Source organism: Leucoraja erinacea, chromosome 21 (assembly GCF_028641065.1).
Source record: "Leucoraja erinacea ecotype New England chromosome 21, Leri_hhj_1, whole genome shotgun sequence".
NCBI lineage: Eukaryota > Metazoa > Chordata > Chondrichthyes > Rajiformes > Rajidae > Leucoraja > Leucoraja erinaceus.
In genome coordinates this window covers 34,975,529-34,992,622 of record NC_073397.1, presented here as the reverse complement: position 1 = coordinate 34,992,622, position 17,094 = coordinate 34,975,529, and the positions used below count along the sequence as shown (strand labels likewise).

The window sequence follows — 17,094 nt, the reverse complement described above, 5'->3', positions numbered from 1 at the left end:
GAGAAAAAGTGTTTCCTCGTCTCCGTTCTAAATGGCTTTTACTCCTTATTCTTAAACTGTGTGGCCACTGGTTCTGGACTCCCCCAACATCAAGAACATGTTTCCTGCCTCTAGCGTGTCCAAACCCTTAATAATCTTATATGTTTCAATAAGATCCCCTGTCATCCTTCTAAACTCCAAGTGTTTCCTTGTCTCCGTTCTAAATTGCTTACCCCTTATTCTTAATTCAGTTCAGTTTATTGTCACGTGTACCTTCTTATAGAAACTTACAAAATTCTTAAGGGGTTGGACAGGCTTGCAGGAAGCTATGTTGGGGAAACCAGGACCAGCGGAAATCCTTTCGAGATGAGAAGAACATTTTTCACACAGAGAGTGGTGAATCTCTGGAATTCTCTGCCACAGAGGGTACAGAGTTGAGGCCAGTTCATTGGCTATATTTAAGAGGGAGTTAGATGTGGCCCTTGTGGCTAAGGGGATCAGGGGGTATGGAGAGAAGGCAGGTACGGGATACTGAGATGGATGATCAGCCATGATCATATTGAATGGCGGTGCAGGCTCGAAGGGCCGAATGGCCTCCTCGTGCACCTAGTTTCTATGTTTCTATGTTTCTATGTACCGAGGTTTTGTTGCATGCTAACCAGCCAGTGGAAAGTCAGTACATGATTACAATCGAGCCATTTGCAGTGTGTAAGGGAATAACATTGATGCAAAGTAAAACCAGTCAAGGATAGCCCAAGCGTGTCCCACCTACAGTCGTCCCACCTGCCTGCGTTTGGCCCGTATCCCTCTAAACCCGTCCTGTCCATGTCCCTGTGCATCTCTCGTGCTTTTTATCTAAATATCACAAACATAATTAATTGGAATGAGAAACGGCAGGAGCTCTTCCCGAGACGTATATTCATCGTTGTTAGCCGTGGGTGAGGTGTGAGACTGAAGTTGTCATTCATAGATGCTGAAATCTTCAGCAAAATACTAACTGCTGGAGGAACTCAGCGGGCCAGGCAACATCTGTGGAAGGAATGTATTGGTGATGTTTCAGGTTGAGATCTTTATTCACACTGATATAGTAGGGGGGGAAAAGACAGGAGATAAAAAGTCCCTGGGAACAATAGACCAGGAAGCCCAACGGCTGTGGAAGGTAGGTTTTTACTTCCGACTTTAGAGATACAGTGTGGAAACAGGGCCCTTTGGCCTACTGAGTCCGTGCCGACAGGCGATCGACACGTACACTAGCACTTCCCCACCCACGAGGGACAATTTACAATTTTCAGAAGCCAACTAACCTACAAACCTGCACGTCTTTGGAGTGTGGGAGGAAACTGGAGCGGAGCGCCAGAGGCCCGGGTTCGATCCTGACCACGGCTGCTGTCTGTACGTACCTTCCCCCTGTGACTGTGTGGATTTTCTCCGGGTGCTCCGGTTTCCTCCCACACTCCAAAGACGTACAGGGTTTTAGGTTAAGTGGCTTCGGTAAGCTGTAAAACTGTCCCTAGTGTGTAGGATAGTGTTAGTGATAGGGCAGGGTGATCGCTGGTCGGCACGGGCTTGATGGGCCGAAGGGCCTATTTCTGTGTTGTATCTCTACAGTAAAGGAACCAGGTAGAACTAGCTAATTGGATACATAATTGGCGTGATGGACAGAAAAGGTTTGGAGGGATGTGAACCAAACAGGACAAGCATAGATGGGCATCTTCATCAAGATGCATGTGAAGGCGGATGGTCCTGTTTCTGAGCCGTATGATTCTATCACCATTGTATCTATTTTATGCTGAATTTAAATGCATGCAGTAGTGAATGAACATTAGTAAGTACCATAACTCTCTTGCAACGGCAGGCAAAGCTGTGAGTCCAGGCGGTTTGTGGTTAGAATTATATTTGTCTTCTTGTACTAGGACCAACCACAATTAACATTTTCAGTTCTTTTTTCCCCATGATCGAGAAGGCTGAGAGTTCTGATGGTATCGTTCTACCAATCTATATTCTGTTTCTTCCCCTTTGCTCTATCTATTGCACTTGCGTTTGACTTGATTGTATTCATGTATAGTTTAGTTTAGTTTAGTTTAGAGATACAGCGCGGAAACAGGCCCTTCGGCCCATCGAGTCCGCACCGACCGCTAACACTATCCTACACACACCAAGGGACAATTTACATTTGTACCAGGCCAATTCATCTACAAACCTGCACGTCTTTGGAGTGGGGGAGGAAACCGAAGGTGTCGGAGAAAACCCACGCGGGTCACGGGGAGAACGTGCAAACTCCGTACAGACAGCGCCCGTGGTCGGGATCGAACCCGTGGTCTCCGGCGCTGTAAGCGCTGTGAGGCAGCAACTCTACCGCTGCGCCACCGTGGCTTATAGCTTTATATGAATGGTTAGCAGGCAAAACAAATCTCTTCACCGTTCTTGATGAGTTAACCATATAATATAATATAACCATATAACAATTACAGCACGGAAACAGGCCATCTCGACCCTTCTAGTCCGTGCCGAACACATAATCTCCCCTAGTCCCATATACCTGCGCTCAGACCATAATCCTCCATTCCCTTCCCATCCATATAACTATCCAATTTATTTTTAAATGATAAAAACCAACCTGCCTCCACCACCTTCACTGGAAGCTCATTCCACACAGCCACCACCCTCTGAGTAAAGAAGTTCCCCCTCATGTTACCCCTAAACTTCAGTCCCTTAATTCTCATGTCATGTCCCCTTGTTTGAATCTTCCCTACTCTCAGTGGGAAAAGCTTTTCCATGTCAACTCTGTCTATCCCTCTCATCATTTTAAAAACCTCTATCAAGTCCCCCCTTAACCTTCTGCGCTCCAAAGAATAAAGCCCTAACTTGTTCAATCTTTCTCTGTAACTTAGTTGCTGAAACCCAGGCAACATTCTAGTAAATCTCCTCTGTACTCTCTCTATTTTGTTGACATCCTTCCTATAATTAGGCGACCAAAATTGTACACCATACTCCAGAATTGGCCTCACCAATGCCTTGTACAATTTTAACATTACATCCCAACTTCTATACTCAATGCAAGTTGAGGAAGAAAAAAAAATTACCCGGCCAGAATCTTAGCCATGTGCCTTCATCTCTCTATCTCTTCAGTACTAGACGGAACCGCAGTAAGACACTATCGTATCGTCCAAAACGATGCTGGGCAGTATCACCTCAATGTCGTCACACAGTTTTCTAGCCTGAAGGAACTGGTGGAATACTACAAGATGAATTGTCTACGACCTGGTCTCCAATTATCTATACCTTGTCAACAAGTAAGTTAGTTTAAGTAAATAATTGCAAGATTATGAATGAATGAATGAATGCGTTTATTGGCCAAGAATTCACATACAAGGAATTTGCCTTGGTGCTCCGCCCGCATTATAATACATTATAAACATTAATAATAAAACATTATTGATTAAACATGTGAATTAAATAAAATACCAGAGCAAAAGGAGGCTACAGATGAAACTGTTGGCGACTTTCAAATCTTTTTGGAACAAGTAGTCTTGATCTGGCAGCAGTTCAGTGCTGAAGACATCAAAAACTAGATATCTTATAGACAATAGACAATGGGTGCAGGAGTAGGCCATTCGGCCCTTCGAGCCAGCACCGGCATTCAATGTGATCATCCCCAATCAGTACCCCGTTCCTGCCTTCTCCCCATATCCCCTGACTCCGCTATCTTTAAGAGCCCTATCCAGCTCTCTCTTGAAAGCATCCAGAGAACCGGACTCCACTGCCCTCTGAGGCAGAGAATTCCACAGACTCACAACTCTCTGTGAGAAAAAGTGTTTCCTCGTCTCCGTTCTAAATGGCTTACTCCTTATTCTTAAACTATGGCCCCTGGTTCTGGACCCACCCAATATCGGGAACATGTTTCCTGCCTCTAACGTGTCCAAGCCTTTAACAATCTTATATGTTTCAATGAGATAACCTCTCATCCTTATAAACTCCAGAGTGTACAAGCCCAGCCGCTCCATTCTCTCAGCATATGACAGTCCCGCCATCCCAGGAATTAATCTTGTAAACCTACGCTGCACTCCCTCAATGGCAAGAATGTCTTTCCTCAAATTAGGGGACCAAAACTGCACACAATACTCCAGGTGTGGTCTCACTAGGGCTCTTGTGTTGAAAGGCAAGGAATGATAGGTATACACAAAATGCTGGAGTAACTCAGTGGGACAGGCACTTCAAACTGAAGGGTCTTGATCCGTAAAACGTCGCCATTCCTTCTCTCCAGAGATGCTGCCTGTCCCGCTGAGTTTCTCCAGCATTTTTGTCTACGTTCGATTTTCCAGCATCTGCAGTTCCTTCGTAAACACTTATGATCTGATGATCTTTTTTAAAAATTGAACAGAAAACCAACAGACAGATCAATCAATCTAAAGAAAGGTCCCAACCCGAAACGTCACCGATCCATGTTCTCCAGAGTTGCTGCTTGAACCGCTGAGTTACTCTGGCACTTTTTTTGTAAACCAGAATCTGCAGTTCCTTGTTTCGACTGTTCTTTAAATTAAATGTTTGTGAATATTTTCCAATCAAAATTAATTTCTATAAGAGCGTTTCATTCTTTATTTTAATGAATTTTATTTATTAGAAGTAGTGTACATTACAATAATATAAGCCAAAAATAACATCATTCAAATTCCTGTACCACTTCATATTTTAAACTTTAAAAAGCAGGAAAGTAAAGAGAATAGTAAGTGTGTAAAGAGTGATCAAAAGAGATCCTTAGACACAAAAAATTCGAAAAATAATTAAGCCACAAAAAAAGAAAAAGAGAAGAAGGACACAGAAGATATATTAAAAGTTTAAAAAAAGAGATGAAAGGGATATACCAACTTCGTATTTGTCCTCACCCCTCACCAGGTCCTGAAACCTTTCAGAATTCTGTTGCACCTTATACTTGTAGTAAGTCGATAAATGGAGACCAAATCTTTTGGAAATGTTCTGGTTTGCCTGCTAGAAGGAATCTCGCATCTTCCAGGTGTAGCATTTCGGACATATTTGAAATCCACATATTTATTGTTGGTTTTTCCAGAATTTAAGTATGAGTTTTTTTCCCCCATTATTAAACCGTAATTAAGTAGGCTCTTTTGGGAGGCAGATAGCTCAGGGCTGCCTTCCATGTACGTTTAATTCTAATGGATGATTTTTTTTGGCCATGGTCTTCATTTTTCTTTTTGCTCGAACAAGATTTGCAATAAAAAGATCGAAAAATAACTTAACATGCACGCATAAAGTGTTCATTTAGTAAAAGCACCAGTAGCAAATATCTGATGTAGCTCGTGAATAAGTCTGGTAAAAACCAATTTGTATGAAATTGAAGTAGGGAATAACTGCAGATGCTGGTTTAAATCACAGGTAGACACACAATGCTGGAGTTACTCAGCGGGACAGGCAGCATCTCTGGAGAGAAGGAATGGGGTGACGTTTCGGGTCGAGACCCTTCTTCAGACTGTTCAGTCTCAACCCGAAACGACACCCATTCCTTCTCTCCAGAGATGCCGCCTGTCCTGCTGAGTAACTCCAGTATTTTGTATCTATATTCAGTATGAAATTGAAGATTACAACCAATGCTTGCTATTATTTAATGGTCATTTAAGGTCATTTTCCGTATGTGTTTTTTTATTTTGTACTTAAAGCAACATCGACCAAATATAAGAGATTTGTTCCACTTGACGGTGGACAACTGGGAACGTCCCAGATCAGAGTTCACCTTAACAGAAAAGTTGGGATCTGGACATTTTGGAAAAGTTTACGCCGGATATTGGAACGATACGGTTCAAGTGGCCATCAAGATGGTCGAAGTCGGTAAGGCTGCACTGGAGGTGAGGCGTGGCAGAACAGAAATCCTAACGTTAGGGAGTGTCTTTGAGACAAGAATGGTACAAGAAGACTCCCTACCCAAAATTCCAAGAGAGTTGTGAATCTGTGGAATTCCCTGCCACAGAGGGCAGTGGAGGCCAATTCATTGGATGTTTTCAAGAGAGAGTTACATTTAGCTTTTAGGGCTAACGGAATCAAGACATATGGGGAAGGTTTCGACCCGAAACTTAGCCTATTTCCTTCGATCCATAGATGCTGCCTTACCCGCTGAGTTACTCCAGCATTTTTGTCTACCTACTGATTTTGGATGACCAGCCATGATCATATTGAATGGTGGTGCTGGCTTGAAGGGCCGAATGGCCTATCCTGCACCAATTGTCTATGTTTCTATGTTTCCGTATAATCTATCCATTCCCTCCACAGATGCTGCCTGATCTGCTGAGTAATTCCAGCCCCTTGGGTGGTACAGCACTTGAAGTTTCTGTAACATGGAACCCTTTCAACTTATTAATTCATTTGACAATAGACAATAGGTGCAGGAGAAGGCCATTCGGCCCTTCGAGCCAGCACCGCCATTCATTGTGATCATGGCTGGTCATCCCCAATCAATAACCCGTGCCTGCCTTCTCCCCATATCCCTTGACTCCACTAGCCCCTAGAGCTCTATCTAACTCTCTCTTAAATCCATCCAGTGACTTGGTCTCCACTGCCCTTTGTGACAGGGCATTCCACAAATTCACAACTCCCTGGGCGAAAAAAAAAATTCTCACCTCAGTCTTAAATGGCCTCCCCTTTATTCTAAGACTTTGGCCCCTGGTTCTGGACTCGCCCAACATTGGTAACATTTTTCCTGCATCTAGCTTGTCCAATCCTTTTACAATTTTATATGTTTCTATAAGATATCCCCCTCATTCTTCTAAACTCCAGTGAATACAAGCCTAGTCTTTTCAATCTTTCCTCATATGACAGTCCCGCCATCCCAGGGATCAATCTCGTGAACCTACGGTGCACTGCCTCAATCACAAGGATTGAATCTACTGAATTTTTTCACACAGAGAGTAGTGAATCTCTGGAACTCTCTGCCACAGAGGGTAGATGAGGCCAGTTCATTGGCTATATTTAAGAGGGAGTTAGATGTGGCCCTTGTGGCCAAGGGGATCAGAGGGTATGGAGAGAAGGCAGGTACAGGATACTGAGTTGGATGATCAGCCATGATCATATTGAATGGCGGTGCAGGCTCGAAGGGCCGAATGGCCTACTCCTGCACCTAATTTCTATGTTTCTATGTTTCTATGAATCAGACATCTATATTTCTAGATTATGAAGTAATTATATCTTAAATTATATCGTGAAACCTTTACCAAAATGCCACAAAGAATAGAAAATATTGATTTAGAAACAGTTCAATCAATTTTGTCCGTGCCAGCCAAAAATAGATTTCGAGTGAATCCCTTTTCTTGTCTCTTGGATCAAACAAGTGTAGTAAATATATTGTTCATTGCCAGTCAAAGTCTACCATACCATACCATACGATAGAACTTTATTCATCCCAGAAGGGAAATTGATCAAACCTTGTAGCGGGAACTCGCAGGAGTCCAGCCACAAACCAAGCGGACACAAGTTATGTGCCCGAGAAGTGTTTTATTCTCTACGATACAGCTCCCTACTACTCGCTGGTCATGGGCGTTGCCTCTAACGTTGCCTATTCCTTCGCTCCATAGATGCTACCTCACCCGCTGAGTTTCTCCAGCATTTTTGTCTACCTTCGATTTTCCATTCCTTCTTGAACACTTTGTGTAGTTTAGTTTAGTTCAGTGATACAGCATGGAAACAGGCCCTTCGGCCCATCGAGTCCGTACCAACCTACCATCACACCACACATTAGTTCTATCCGACACTCTAGGGACAATTTACAAAAGCCGATTGGCCTACAAAACCCGGAATGTGGGAGGAAACCGGAGCACCCGGAGAAATCCCACACCGTCATAGGGAGAACGTGCAAACTCCGCACAGACAGCACCCGTAGTCGGGGTCAAAAGGCAGCAACTACAACGCAGCGCCACCGTGCCGTGCTAAGTTATACGAAGGATTGTGAGGGGTAGGATAAACATGCTTGGAGATAGTTTAATCTTGGTCATGTCCACGCTCGATGTTAGAATGTCAGGTTCAGTAAACATCAAGCCTTAGACCTGAAGCGTTTTTTTCCCCGACACACGGAGGTTTTTCCGGCATTTTCTTTTTTGGATTTTCCGCCACTTTCTGTTTTCGTTCATTTTTCCGTTCGTGACGATGTCACGCGTTTTCTACCCTAGATTTAATGACGGAGAGAGACTTCCAGATGGAGACGCAGATCATGAAGAGGCTGCAGCACCCGCACCTCATGTCTCTCTACGCAACGTGCACGACCTCTGATCCGTTCTACATTGTGACCGAGCTGATGGAATATGGCAGCCTGCTGAATTATCTACGAAGTTGAGTTGACATCCTTGTTACTTTTCCTTTAGTTTCCTTTAGTCTGGGGATGAAGTGCGGAAAGAGGTCCTTCAGCCTCTTGAAGAGATGACACAAAGTGCTGGAGTAACTCTGTGGGTCAGGCAGCATCTCTGGAGAAAAAGGACGGGTTACATTTCAGTTCGGGACCCCTCGTCAGACTCAGTCAAGGGCCTCTCCCATGGCGATTTTTTCGGCGACTGCCCGCATCATTGACTGATGTATCAGGTCACCGAAAAACTCGCGGAGTGACGACCAAACGGAACGGCGTACTGATTGTGGATGATCAGCCATGATCACGTTGAATGGCGGTGCTGGCTTGAAGGGCCGAATGGCCTACTCCTGCACCTATTGTCTATTGTCTATTGCAACATTTTTTGTCTCCCCGCTGGATTTTGAAATGTTCAAAATCTATTGGCGACACTAATATGACTCGGGCAGTCGCCAAAAAATCGCCAAGTGGGACAGGCCCTTTAATCACACAACCATTTACCATTTAGAATTAATTATTTTGCAATTTTATTACTGTTTACTTGTTAACGAGAAGATATTTGGTGACAGGCACCTGACAGATTGAAATTAATTCGCAACCTACAACCTGGACACAAAGTGCTGGAGTAAGTCAGCGGGACGGGCAGCATCTCTGGAGAGAAGGAATGGGTGATGTTTCGGGTCGAGACCCTTCCTCAGTTACTCCAGCATTTTGTGTCTTTCTTCAATTTAAACCAGCATCTGCAGTTCTTTCCTACACATTTTGTCTGGAGAATATGGATAAGGTTCAAACTGGAGAAGGGCCCCGACCCGAAATGCCTGACCTGTTGAGTTACTCCAGCACTTTCTGTCTATCTTTGTTATAAGCCGGCATCTGCAGTTCCTTGTCTCTACCTTCGGCCCTTCGAGTCCACGCCGACCATCGATCACCCGTACACACTAGTTCTATGTTATCCTCATAGAAACATAGAAACATAGAAATTAAGTGCAGGAGTAGGCCATTCGGCCCTTTGAGCCTGCACCGCCATTCAATATGATCATGGCTGATCATCCAACTCAGTATCCCGTACCTGCCTTCTCTCCATACCCCCTGATCCCTTTAGCCACAAGGGCCACATCTAACTCCCTCTTAAATATAGCGAATGAACTGGCCTCAACTAGCCCCTGTGGCAGAGAGTTCCAGAGATTCACCACTCTCTGTGTGAAAAAGTTCTTCTCATCTCGGTTTTAAAGGATTTCCCCCTTATCCTTGAGCTGTGACCCCTTGTCCTGGACTTCCCTAACATCGGGAACAATCTTCCTGCATCTAGCCTGTCCAACTCCTTAAGAATTTTGTAAGTTTCTATAAGATCCCCTCTCAATCTTCTAAATTCTAGAGAGTAGAATCCACTCATCCACTCCCTACATACCAGCGCCAATTTACAGAGGGCCTTGCAAGTCAATGGGGTGTGGGAGGAAACCGGAGCACCCGGAGGAAACCCACGGGGTCACGGGGAGAACGTGCAAACTCCACACTTTGTGTTTTTGTATTCAGGTGGGCGTCTTTGATGGTCAGCATGGACATGATGGGCCGAAGGGCCTCTTTCAGTGCTGCGTGATACTATTTCTATGCTGGATGACCCTGTGACATGAAGCATCAATGCTTATGGCAAAGTGTGTGTTCTCTCAGGCAACGAAGGATCGTATTTGAACCTGGAGTGTTTGCTGGACATGACGGTCCAGGTGGCCAAAGGGATGGAGTATCTGGAATCGCAAAACTACATCCATCGGGACTTGGCCGCGAGGAATATCCTGGTTGGGGAGAATCACAGTTGTAAGATTGCAGATTTTGGATTAGCCAGAATTATCCGGGTACAGTAAAGTTGATTTTCATTCCCTATCAAAAAAGACCATTGTCCTTCATATCATTGCCAGAATAATGCCTGGATTAGGATGTGCCAGCGACAGGGAGACGTTAGACAGATTTGGATAATTTTCTCTGGAAGACCAGAGGTTAGACTTTAGACTTTAGACTTTAGAGATACAGCGCGGAAAGATCACCCCGTACACTAGCACTATCCTACACACTAGGGACAATTTACAACTAACAAAAACACAAACCTGTACGTACGTCTTTGGAGTGTGGGAGGAAACTGAAGAACCCGGAGAAAACAGTGGCGGTGGTGCAACGGCAGAGTTCCTGCCTTACAGCGAATGCAGCGCCGGAGACCCAGGTTCGATCCCGACTACGGGTGCTGTCTGTATGGAGTTTGCACGTTCTCCCCGTGACCTACCTGGGTTTTCTCCGAGATCTTCGGTTTCCTCCCACACTCCAAAGACATGCAGGTTTGTAGGTTAATTGGCTTGGTAAATGTAAAAATTGTCCCTAGTGGGTGTGGGATAGTGTTAATGTGCGGGGATCGCTGGCCGGCGCGGACCCGGTGTATCTCTAAACTAAAAATAAAACCACGTGGTCACAGAGAGAACATACAAACTTTGTACAGACAGCACCTGTAGTCAGGCATGAACCTGGGCCTCAGGTGCTAGGAGATAGCAACACTACCGCTGCGCCACTCACCCCACGGGGAATAATGAGAGATGCAGATAGGGTAGACAGTCAGAACCTTTCCACAAGGGTGAGAATGCCAAGTACTAGAGGGCAAAGTTAAAACTATATCAAATGATGAGAGGCATCGAGAGGAAAAACAGTTAGAATGTAGAAACAAGGAACTGTTGATGCTGGTTTACAAAACAGGACACAAAGTGCTGGAGTAACTCAGCGGGTCAGGCAGCATCTCTGGATACAAGGAATGGGTGACGTTTCACAAAGCACCAGAGTAAAGGCCCTGTCCCACTTTCACGACCTAATTCACAACCTTTTTTACTCGTGGACATTTTTCATCAGGCTAGAAAAACGCCCCGACCCACGAGTACCTACGACTAGCATCACGACCTGCTACGACCTACCTACGACCTCGTGACGACCATGCTGCGAGTAGGAGTCAAGGGCAAACTCGGCAGAGGTCGTGAAAGTGGGACAGGCCCCTTTACTCAGCGGGTCAGGCAGTATCTGTGGAGAACGTGGAGAGGTGACGTTTTGGGTCAGGAACCAGCAGATGGAATAATTATCCTCGGGTGGAAATGTCAAAGACTGGAGGGCAGACCGGAGCGTTGCCTATCCATGTTCTCCAGAGATGCTGCCTGACCCGTTGAGTTACTCCAGCGCTTCATACCATTCGGCAGAGCTAGGTTTCAGATAAAGGACCTTGGAACAGCATCACCATCTGGTGGTTGTATCATGTTTTAGCAAAAACTGGAATCAGACTGGCTTGCTGTCGTTAGAGCCGTCCTTAAAGATGCATCTCCAGGCATGGGGTTTTATAAGATTGATTGACTGGAACATCCTACTCCTTGCTTTGTATACAGGAGTTAATGGCATTTCTAGTAATTAGATGGTGGTGAATGGCGGCTCTTCGCGTGCTGGTCCACCATGCTGTGGGACTTTAGACTAAAGAGATACAGCGGGAAAACAGGCCCTTCAGCCCACCGAGTCCGTGCCGACCAGCGATCACCCCGTACACTATTACAGCACCACCCACTAGGGACAATTTACAATTTACCAAAGCCAATTAACCTACAAACCTGCACGTTTTTGGAGTGTGGGAGAAAATCAGGGCACCCGGAGAAAACCCACGCAGTCATAGGGAGAGCATGCAAACTCCGCACAGACAGCAGTCGAAGTCAGGATCGAACGCAGATCTGTGGCGCTGTGAGGCAGCAACTCTACCGCTATGCCACCGTGCCACACTAAAACTAAGCACTAAATGGCATTGGGAGAGTGAGCTGGGAGCAGCCGAACGTGGACATGGCAAACATTGCAGCCACTGCAAAAAAACAACAACAAATAATAAATAGTTTAAATAAATACATTAAAAAAAAAGCTGGAGTAACTCATAGGGTCAGGCAGCATCTCAGGAGAAAAGGAATAGGTGACGTTTCGGGTCGAGACCCTCCTCTGGTCATATCCGGCTTGGGCAGCTTACAACCCCAGCAGTAGGAACATTGAATTCTCCAGTTTTAGGCAAACTACCCACTTTTTAGGGCAGTATGGTGGCGCAGCAGTAGAGTTGCTGCCTTACAGCACCAGAGACCCGAGTTCGATCCCAACTACGGGTGCTGTCTACGCGGAGTTTGTACGTTCTCACCGTGACCTGTGTGGGTTTTTTCCGAGATCTTCAGTTTCCTCTCGCACTCCAAAGACATACAGGTTGCATAATTACACTATACACACTCAACCCATTTGGCTTGGGTCTGTATACTTGGCATCTAGTGTAAATTGTCCCTTGTGTGTGTAGGATAGTGTTGGTGTGCGGGGGTCGCTGGTCGGCGTGGACTCGATGGGCCGAAGCGCCTGTTCCCGCGCTGTAGCTCTAAACTAAACTAAACCCTGCCTTAGTGAGACCATCAAGGTCCGAGATGGCCACACCTTGGGCACAGAGCTGCCGTCCCTAGCATGACCACAGAGGGGCAGCACTAGCAAAACAATCGGGGTGAATCACTGTAAACCGCAAACTCTTCCATCCATTGGATCTGCGATCATCCATTATAGTGGTTGCACTCTTTGCAATCTTCATTTCAACAGCAGCATTTCTAACTATGCTCTCTTAAATCTACCCTCACACCGGTCGATCCCATTGGTGACCTTTCAACCATCTTTAATCAGACTTTATATTAGACTAAATGATTTACCCTTTATCTGTGGGCAGCTTGATTGTAATCACATATAGTCTTTTCTTTGACTGTGGCGCTCAGACAGAATATTTACTCTGCACCTCGCTACACCTGACAACAAGAAACTAAACTCGCGGTTCACACACTCGCCAGCCGCCTGCCACTGTTGCGGGCTGGAAGAGTCTGTGTACCACGTGTACATGGAGTGCGTGAGGCTGCAGCCACTGTTTGAATATCTAAAGGGGCCGCTCCTTGCCTTCTGGCTGCATTTTCCACCCACCATCCTCATCTTTGGACACCCTGTGCGTAGGGGAGAGGGTAGGGCTGAAGATGTCCTGGTTGGGTTGCTCCTGGGCCTGGCCAAGCTGGCCATCCGCGAGTCATGGCGCCAGACGGCGGAGGGCTCTACCTGAGCCAGCTGCCTGCCCCTTTTCCGGGGTTACGTCTGTGCCCGGGTGGGATTAGAAAGGGAATACGCCCTGTCTGTGGGCACCCTGAGGGAGTTCCGGGACCGCTGGGCTCCGCAGGGTGTTGAATGTATCCTCCATAAGGATTGTATCATAATTGTATAATAGTTTATTATGGATATATGTTTGTATTGTATTTATGGTGGTGGGTTCTGGCTTGTTTTATTGTAGTGGAAATATTATTTTTTAATAATTTAAAAAAAAAAAACAAAAAAAAAACAAGAAACTAAACTAAACTAAACTCGGATCTTAACCATAGACAATAGGTGCAGGAGTAGGCCATTCGGCCCTTCGAGCCAGCACCGCCATTCCGTGGGGTCATGGCTGATCATCCACAATCAGTTCCTGCCTTCTCCCCATATCCCCTGACTCCACTATCTTTAAGAGCCCTATCTAGCTCTCTCTTGAAAGCATCCAGAGAACCTGCCTCCACTGGGGGTACACAAAAATGCTGGAGAAACTCAGCGGGTGCAGCAGCATCTGTGGAGCGAAGGAAATAAGCGATGTTTCGGACCAAAACCCTTCTTCAGACTGCCTCCACTGCCCTCTGAGGCAGAGAATTCCACAGACTCACAAAAGTTTTTCCCCATCTCTGTTCTAAATGACTTACCCCTTATTCTTAAACTGTGGCCCCTGGTTCTGGACTCCCATAACATCGGGAACATGTTTCCTGCCTCTAGCGTGTCCAATCACTTAATAATCTTATATGTTTCAATAAGACCCCTTTTAACCTTCTGAATTCCAGAGTGTACAAGCCCAGCCGCTCCATTCTATTAACATATGACAGTCCCGCCATCCCGGGAATTAACCTGGTGAACCTACGCTGCACTCCCTCAATAGCAAGAATGTCCTCCCTCAAATTTGGAGACCAAAACTGCACACAATACTCCAGGTGTAGTCTCACTAGGGCCCTGTACAACTGCAGAAGGACCTCTTTGCTCCTGTACTCAACTCTATTATGAACGGCAAATGCCATTCGCTTTCTTCACTGTCTGCTGTACCTGCATGCTTAACGTATCCTAATTATTACAACAGATTTTATGTTGGGACCATATACACTTCCCTTGTTTTCAATCCCCCTCACCTCTATCCACCTGTCACTCTTGACCCGACCGCATATGAACCAATTCCTTCCCTCCAGAGATGCTGTCCCGCTGAGTTACTCCAGTAGTCTGTGTCCACCTTCGACCCAAAGCATCACCTGCCCATGTCCCATGTTCTCCAGAGATGCTGCCTGACCCGCTGAGTTACTCCAGCACTCTGTGCCTTGTTCATATGCAATGTTGTCATTTCTGTCACATCCAGGATGGGACATACGTTTCACTGTCGACTGCAATCCCCTACAAATGGACGGCCCCAGAAGCTATAGAGTTTGGTTATTTCTCCGTGAAGTCCGACGTCTGGTCGTTTGGCATCCTCCTTTATGAAGTCATCACTTATGGAAAAACTCCTTATCCAGGTAAGTCATGGAACTTCGTTAATTCAACTTTATTTGCCACACACACATACAAGATGTACAGTGACATGAAAGTGGCAATGCCTGCGGGATAGTGCAGAACAACAGAACAACAGAATAGAAGAGTCCGTTGCTGGGGGGGGTAGGGGTCCCCCATTATGTTTGCTGGCTCCTGGTGTATAGGTCCTGCAGGGGGGAGCGAGTGGAGTTCCCATAGTGCGTTCGGCCGAACGCACTAGTCTCTGCAGAGGGTGGTGGGAATATGGAATGAGCTGCCAGGGTAGGTATTTGAGGAAGGTACTATCATAACATTTAAAATACATTTGAACAGGCATATGGATAGGAATGCACTGATGCATTCAACAGTAGACATCCAGGCCAGGACAGCATCAGTTACTGGGTGGAACAAACAGAGGCAGGGGGGAACTAGTGGAGATGGGGCATGTTGGGCAAGGTTGGGCTGAAGGGCCTGTTTCCACGCTGTGTGGAATTGAGCAGCTGGGCTTGTACACTCTGGAGTTTAGAAGGATAAGAGGAGGATCTCATTGAAACATGTAAGATTGTTAAGGGTTTGGACACACTAGAGGCAGGAAACATGTTCCCGATGTTGGGGGAGTCCAGAACCAGGGGCCACAGTTTAAGAATAAGGAGTAAGCCATTTAGAACGGAGATGAGGAAACACTTTTTCACACAGAGAGTTGTGAGTTTGTGGAATTCTCTGCCTCAGAGGGTGGTGGAGGCCGGTTCTCTGGATACTTTCAAGAGAGAGCTAGATAGGGCTCTTAAAGATAGCGGAGTCAGGGGATATGGGGAGAAGGCAGGAACGGGGTACTGATTGGGGATGATCAGCCATGATCACATTGAATGGCGGTGCTGGCTCGAAGGGCCGGGCCTGCACCTATTGTCTATTGTCTATTGTGACTCTGTGACGCTATCAATGGTTCCGATGCAGGAATGGCCAACCAGGAGGTGGTGAGGGTGGTTTCTCGTGGCTACCGGATGCCGTGCCCGGACGGATGTCCAAACACACTGCACCAAGTGATGCTGAGTTGCTGGGAGTGTGCAGCAGCCCAGCGCCCGTCATTTGCGACGTTAGTGAAGACGCTGTCAGCCTTCAACATCATGCATTTATATTAAACCAGAACAATTAAAAAGAAAACTGTTGATGCTGGAAATCCTAAATAAAACAGAAAATGTCATAAAATGTCAATTTTTTAATTTAAAAAAAAATTAGAAGTACAGTAAATTACAGTAATACACATCAGATATATCTTATTACATTTTGTTGTACCAATTCGTTTTTCGAGCTTTAAAAAAAGTAGAAATAAAAGAAGTAAGGGAAGTGAGCAAGAATCGTGAAGGTGCAGGAAAGTGTTGGGAGAAGAGAACCCCTTAGGGAAGGAGTTAGAGAAGGAAGTAAAGAAAGGAAATAAGACCCTAGAAAGAAAAGAAAAAAAAAGGAAAAACAATCGCTCTATTGTAACACAAAACTCCGCAAAAAGGATATACCAACCGTGTTTTAAAAAAATATATATTTTATACCCCCCGTTACCAGATCCTGGTACCATTTATATTTTAAATTACTATTGCACCTATGCTTGTAATAGTTCCGTAAATGCAGACCACGTCTTTTGGACGTGGTCTGCTTTGCCTGCTAGGAGGAGTCTCATCTCTTCCAAGTGTAGTGTTTCGAACAGGTTTGAAATCCACATTTTAACTCCCTTGTCAATTCTTCCCTTCCCTCTCGTACCACCCCCTCCCCGGGCACTTTCCCTTGCAACCGCAAGAAATGCAACACTTGTCCCTTTCCCTCCCCCCTCGACTCCGTTCAAGGACCCAAGCAATTGTTCCAGGTGCGACAGAGGTTTACCTGCATCTCCTCCAACCTCATCTATTGCGTCCGCTGCTCTAGATGTCAGCTGATCTATATCGGTGAGACCAAGCGGAGGTTGGGCGATCGTTTCGCCGAACACCTCCGCTCGGGCCGCAATAACCAAGCTGACCTCCCGGTGGCTCAGCACTCAACTCCCCCTCCCACTCCGTCTCCGACCTCTCTGTCCTGGGTCTCCTCCATGGCCACAGCGAGCAGCACCGAAATTGGAGGAACAGCACCTCTTCCTCCATCTAGCCTGTGCATCCCCTTACAGA

General features: G+C 45.9%; 1 protein-coding gene across 1 annotated transcript; it reads left to right on the top strand.

Annotated features, from left to right (window-relative positions):
* The first annotated feature begins 2,054 nt into the window (after positions 1 to 2,054).
* On the top strand, positions 2,055 to 16,498 carry LOC129707525 (protein-tyrosine kinase 6-like). The gene is made up of 6 exons (XM_055652640.1): positions 2,055 to 3,272; positions 5,649 to 5,817; positions 8,145 to 8,303; positions 9,983 to 10,164; positions 14,796 to 14,949; positions 15,899 to 16,498. Exons 1-6 carry the CDS (start codon positions 3,081 to 3,083, stop codon positions 16,081 to 16,083), a joined length of 1,041 nt encoding a protein of 346 aa, XP_055508615.1. The 5' UTR covers positions 2,055 to 3,080; the 3' UTR covers positions 16,084 to 16,498.
* The last annotated feature ends 596 nt before the right edge of the window (positions 16,499 to 17,094 follow it).

Coding starts and splice junctions, on each gene's coding strand:
- LOC129707525 (XM_055652640.1), top strand. CDS start 3,081: ATGTGCCTTCATCTCTCTATCTCTTCAGTACTAGACGGAACCGCAGTA. Junction 10,165..14,795: donor GATTAGCCAGAATTATCCGG/GTACAGTAAAGT, acceptor TGTCACATCCAG/GATGGGACATACGTTTCACT. Junction 14,950..15,898: donor TGGAAAAACTCCTTATCCAG/GTAAGTCATGGA, acceptor GTTCCGATGCAG/GAATGGCCAACCAGGAGGTG.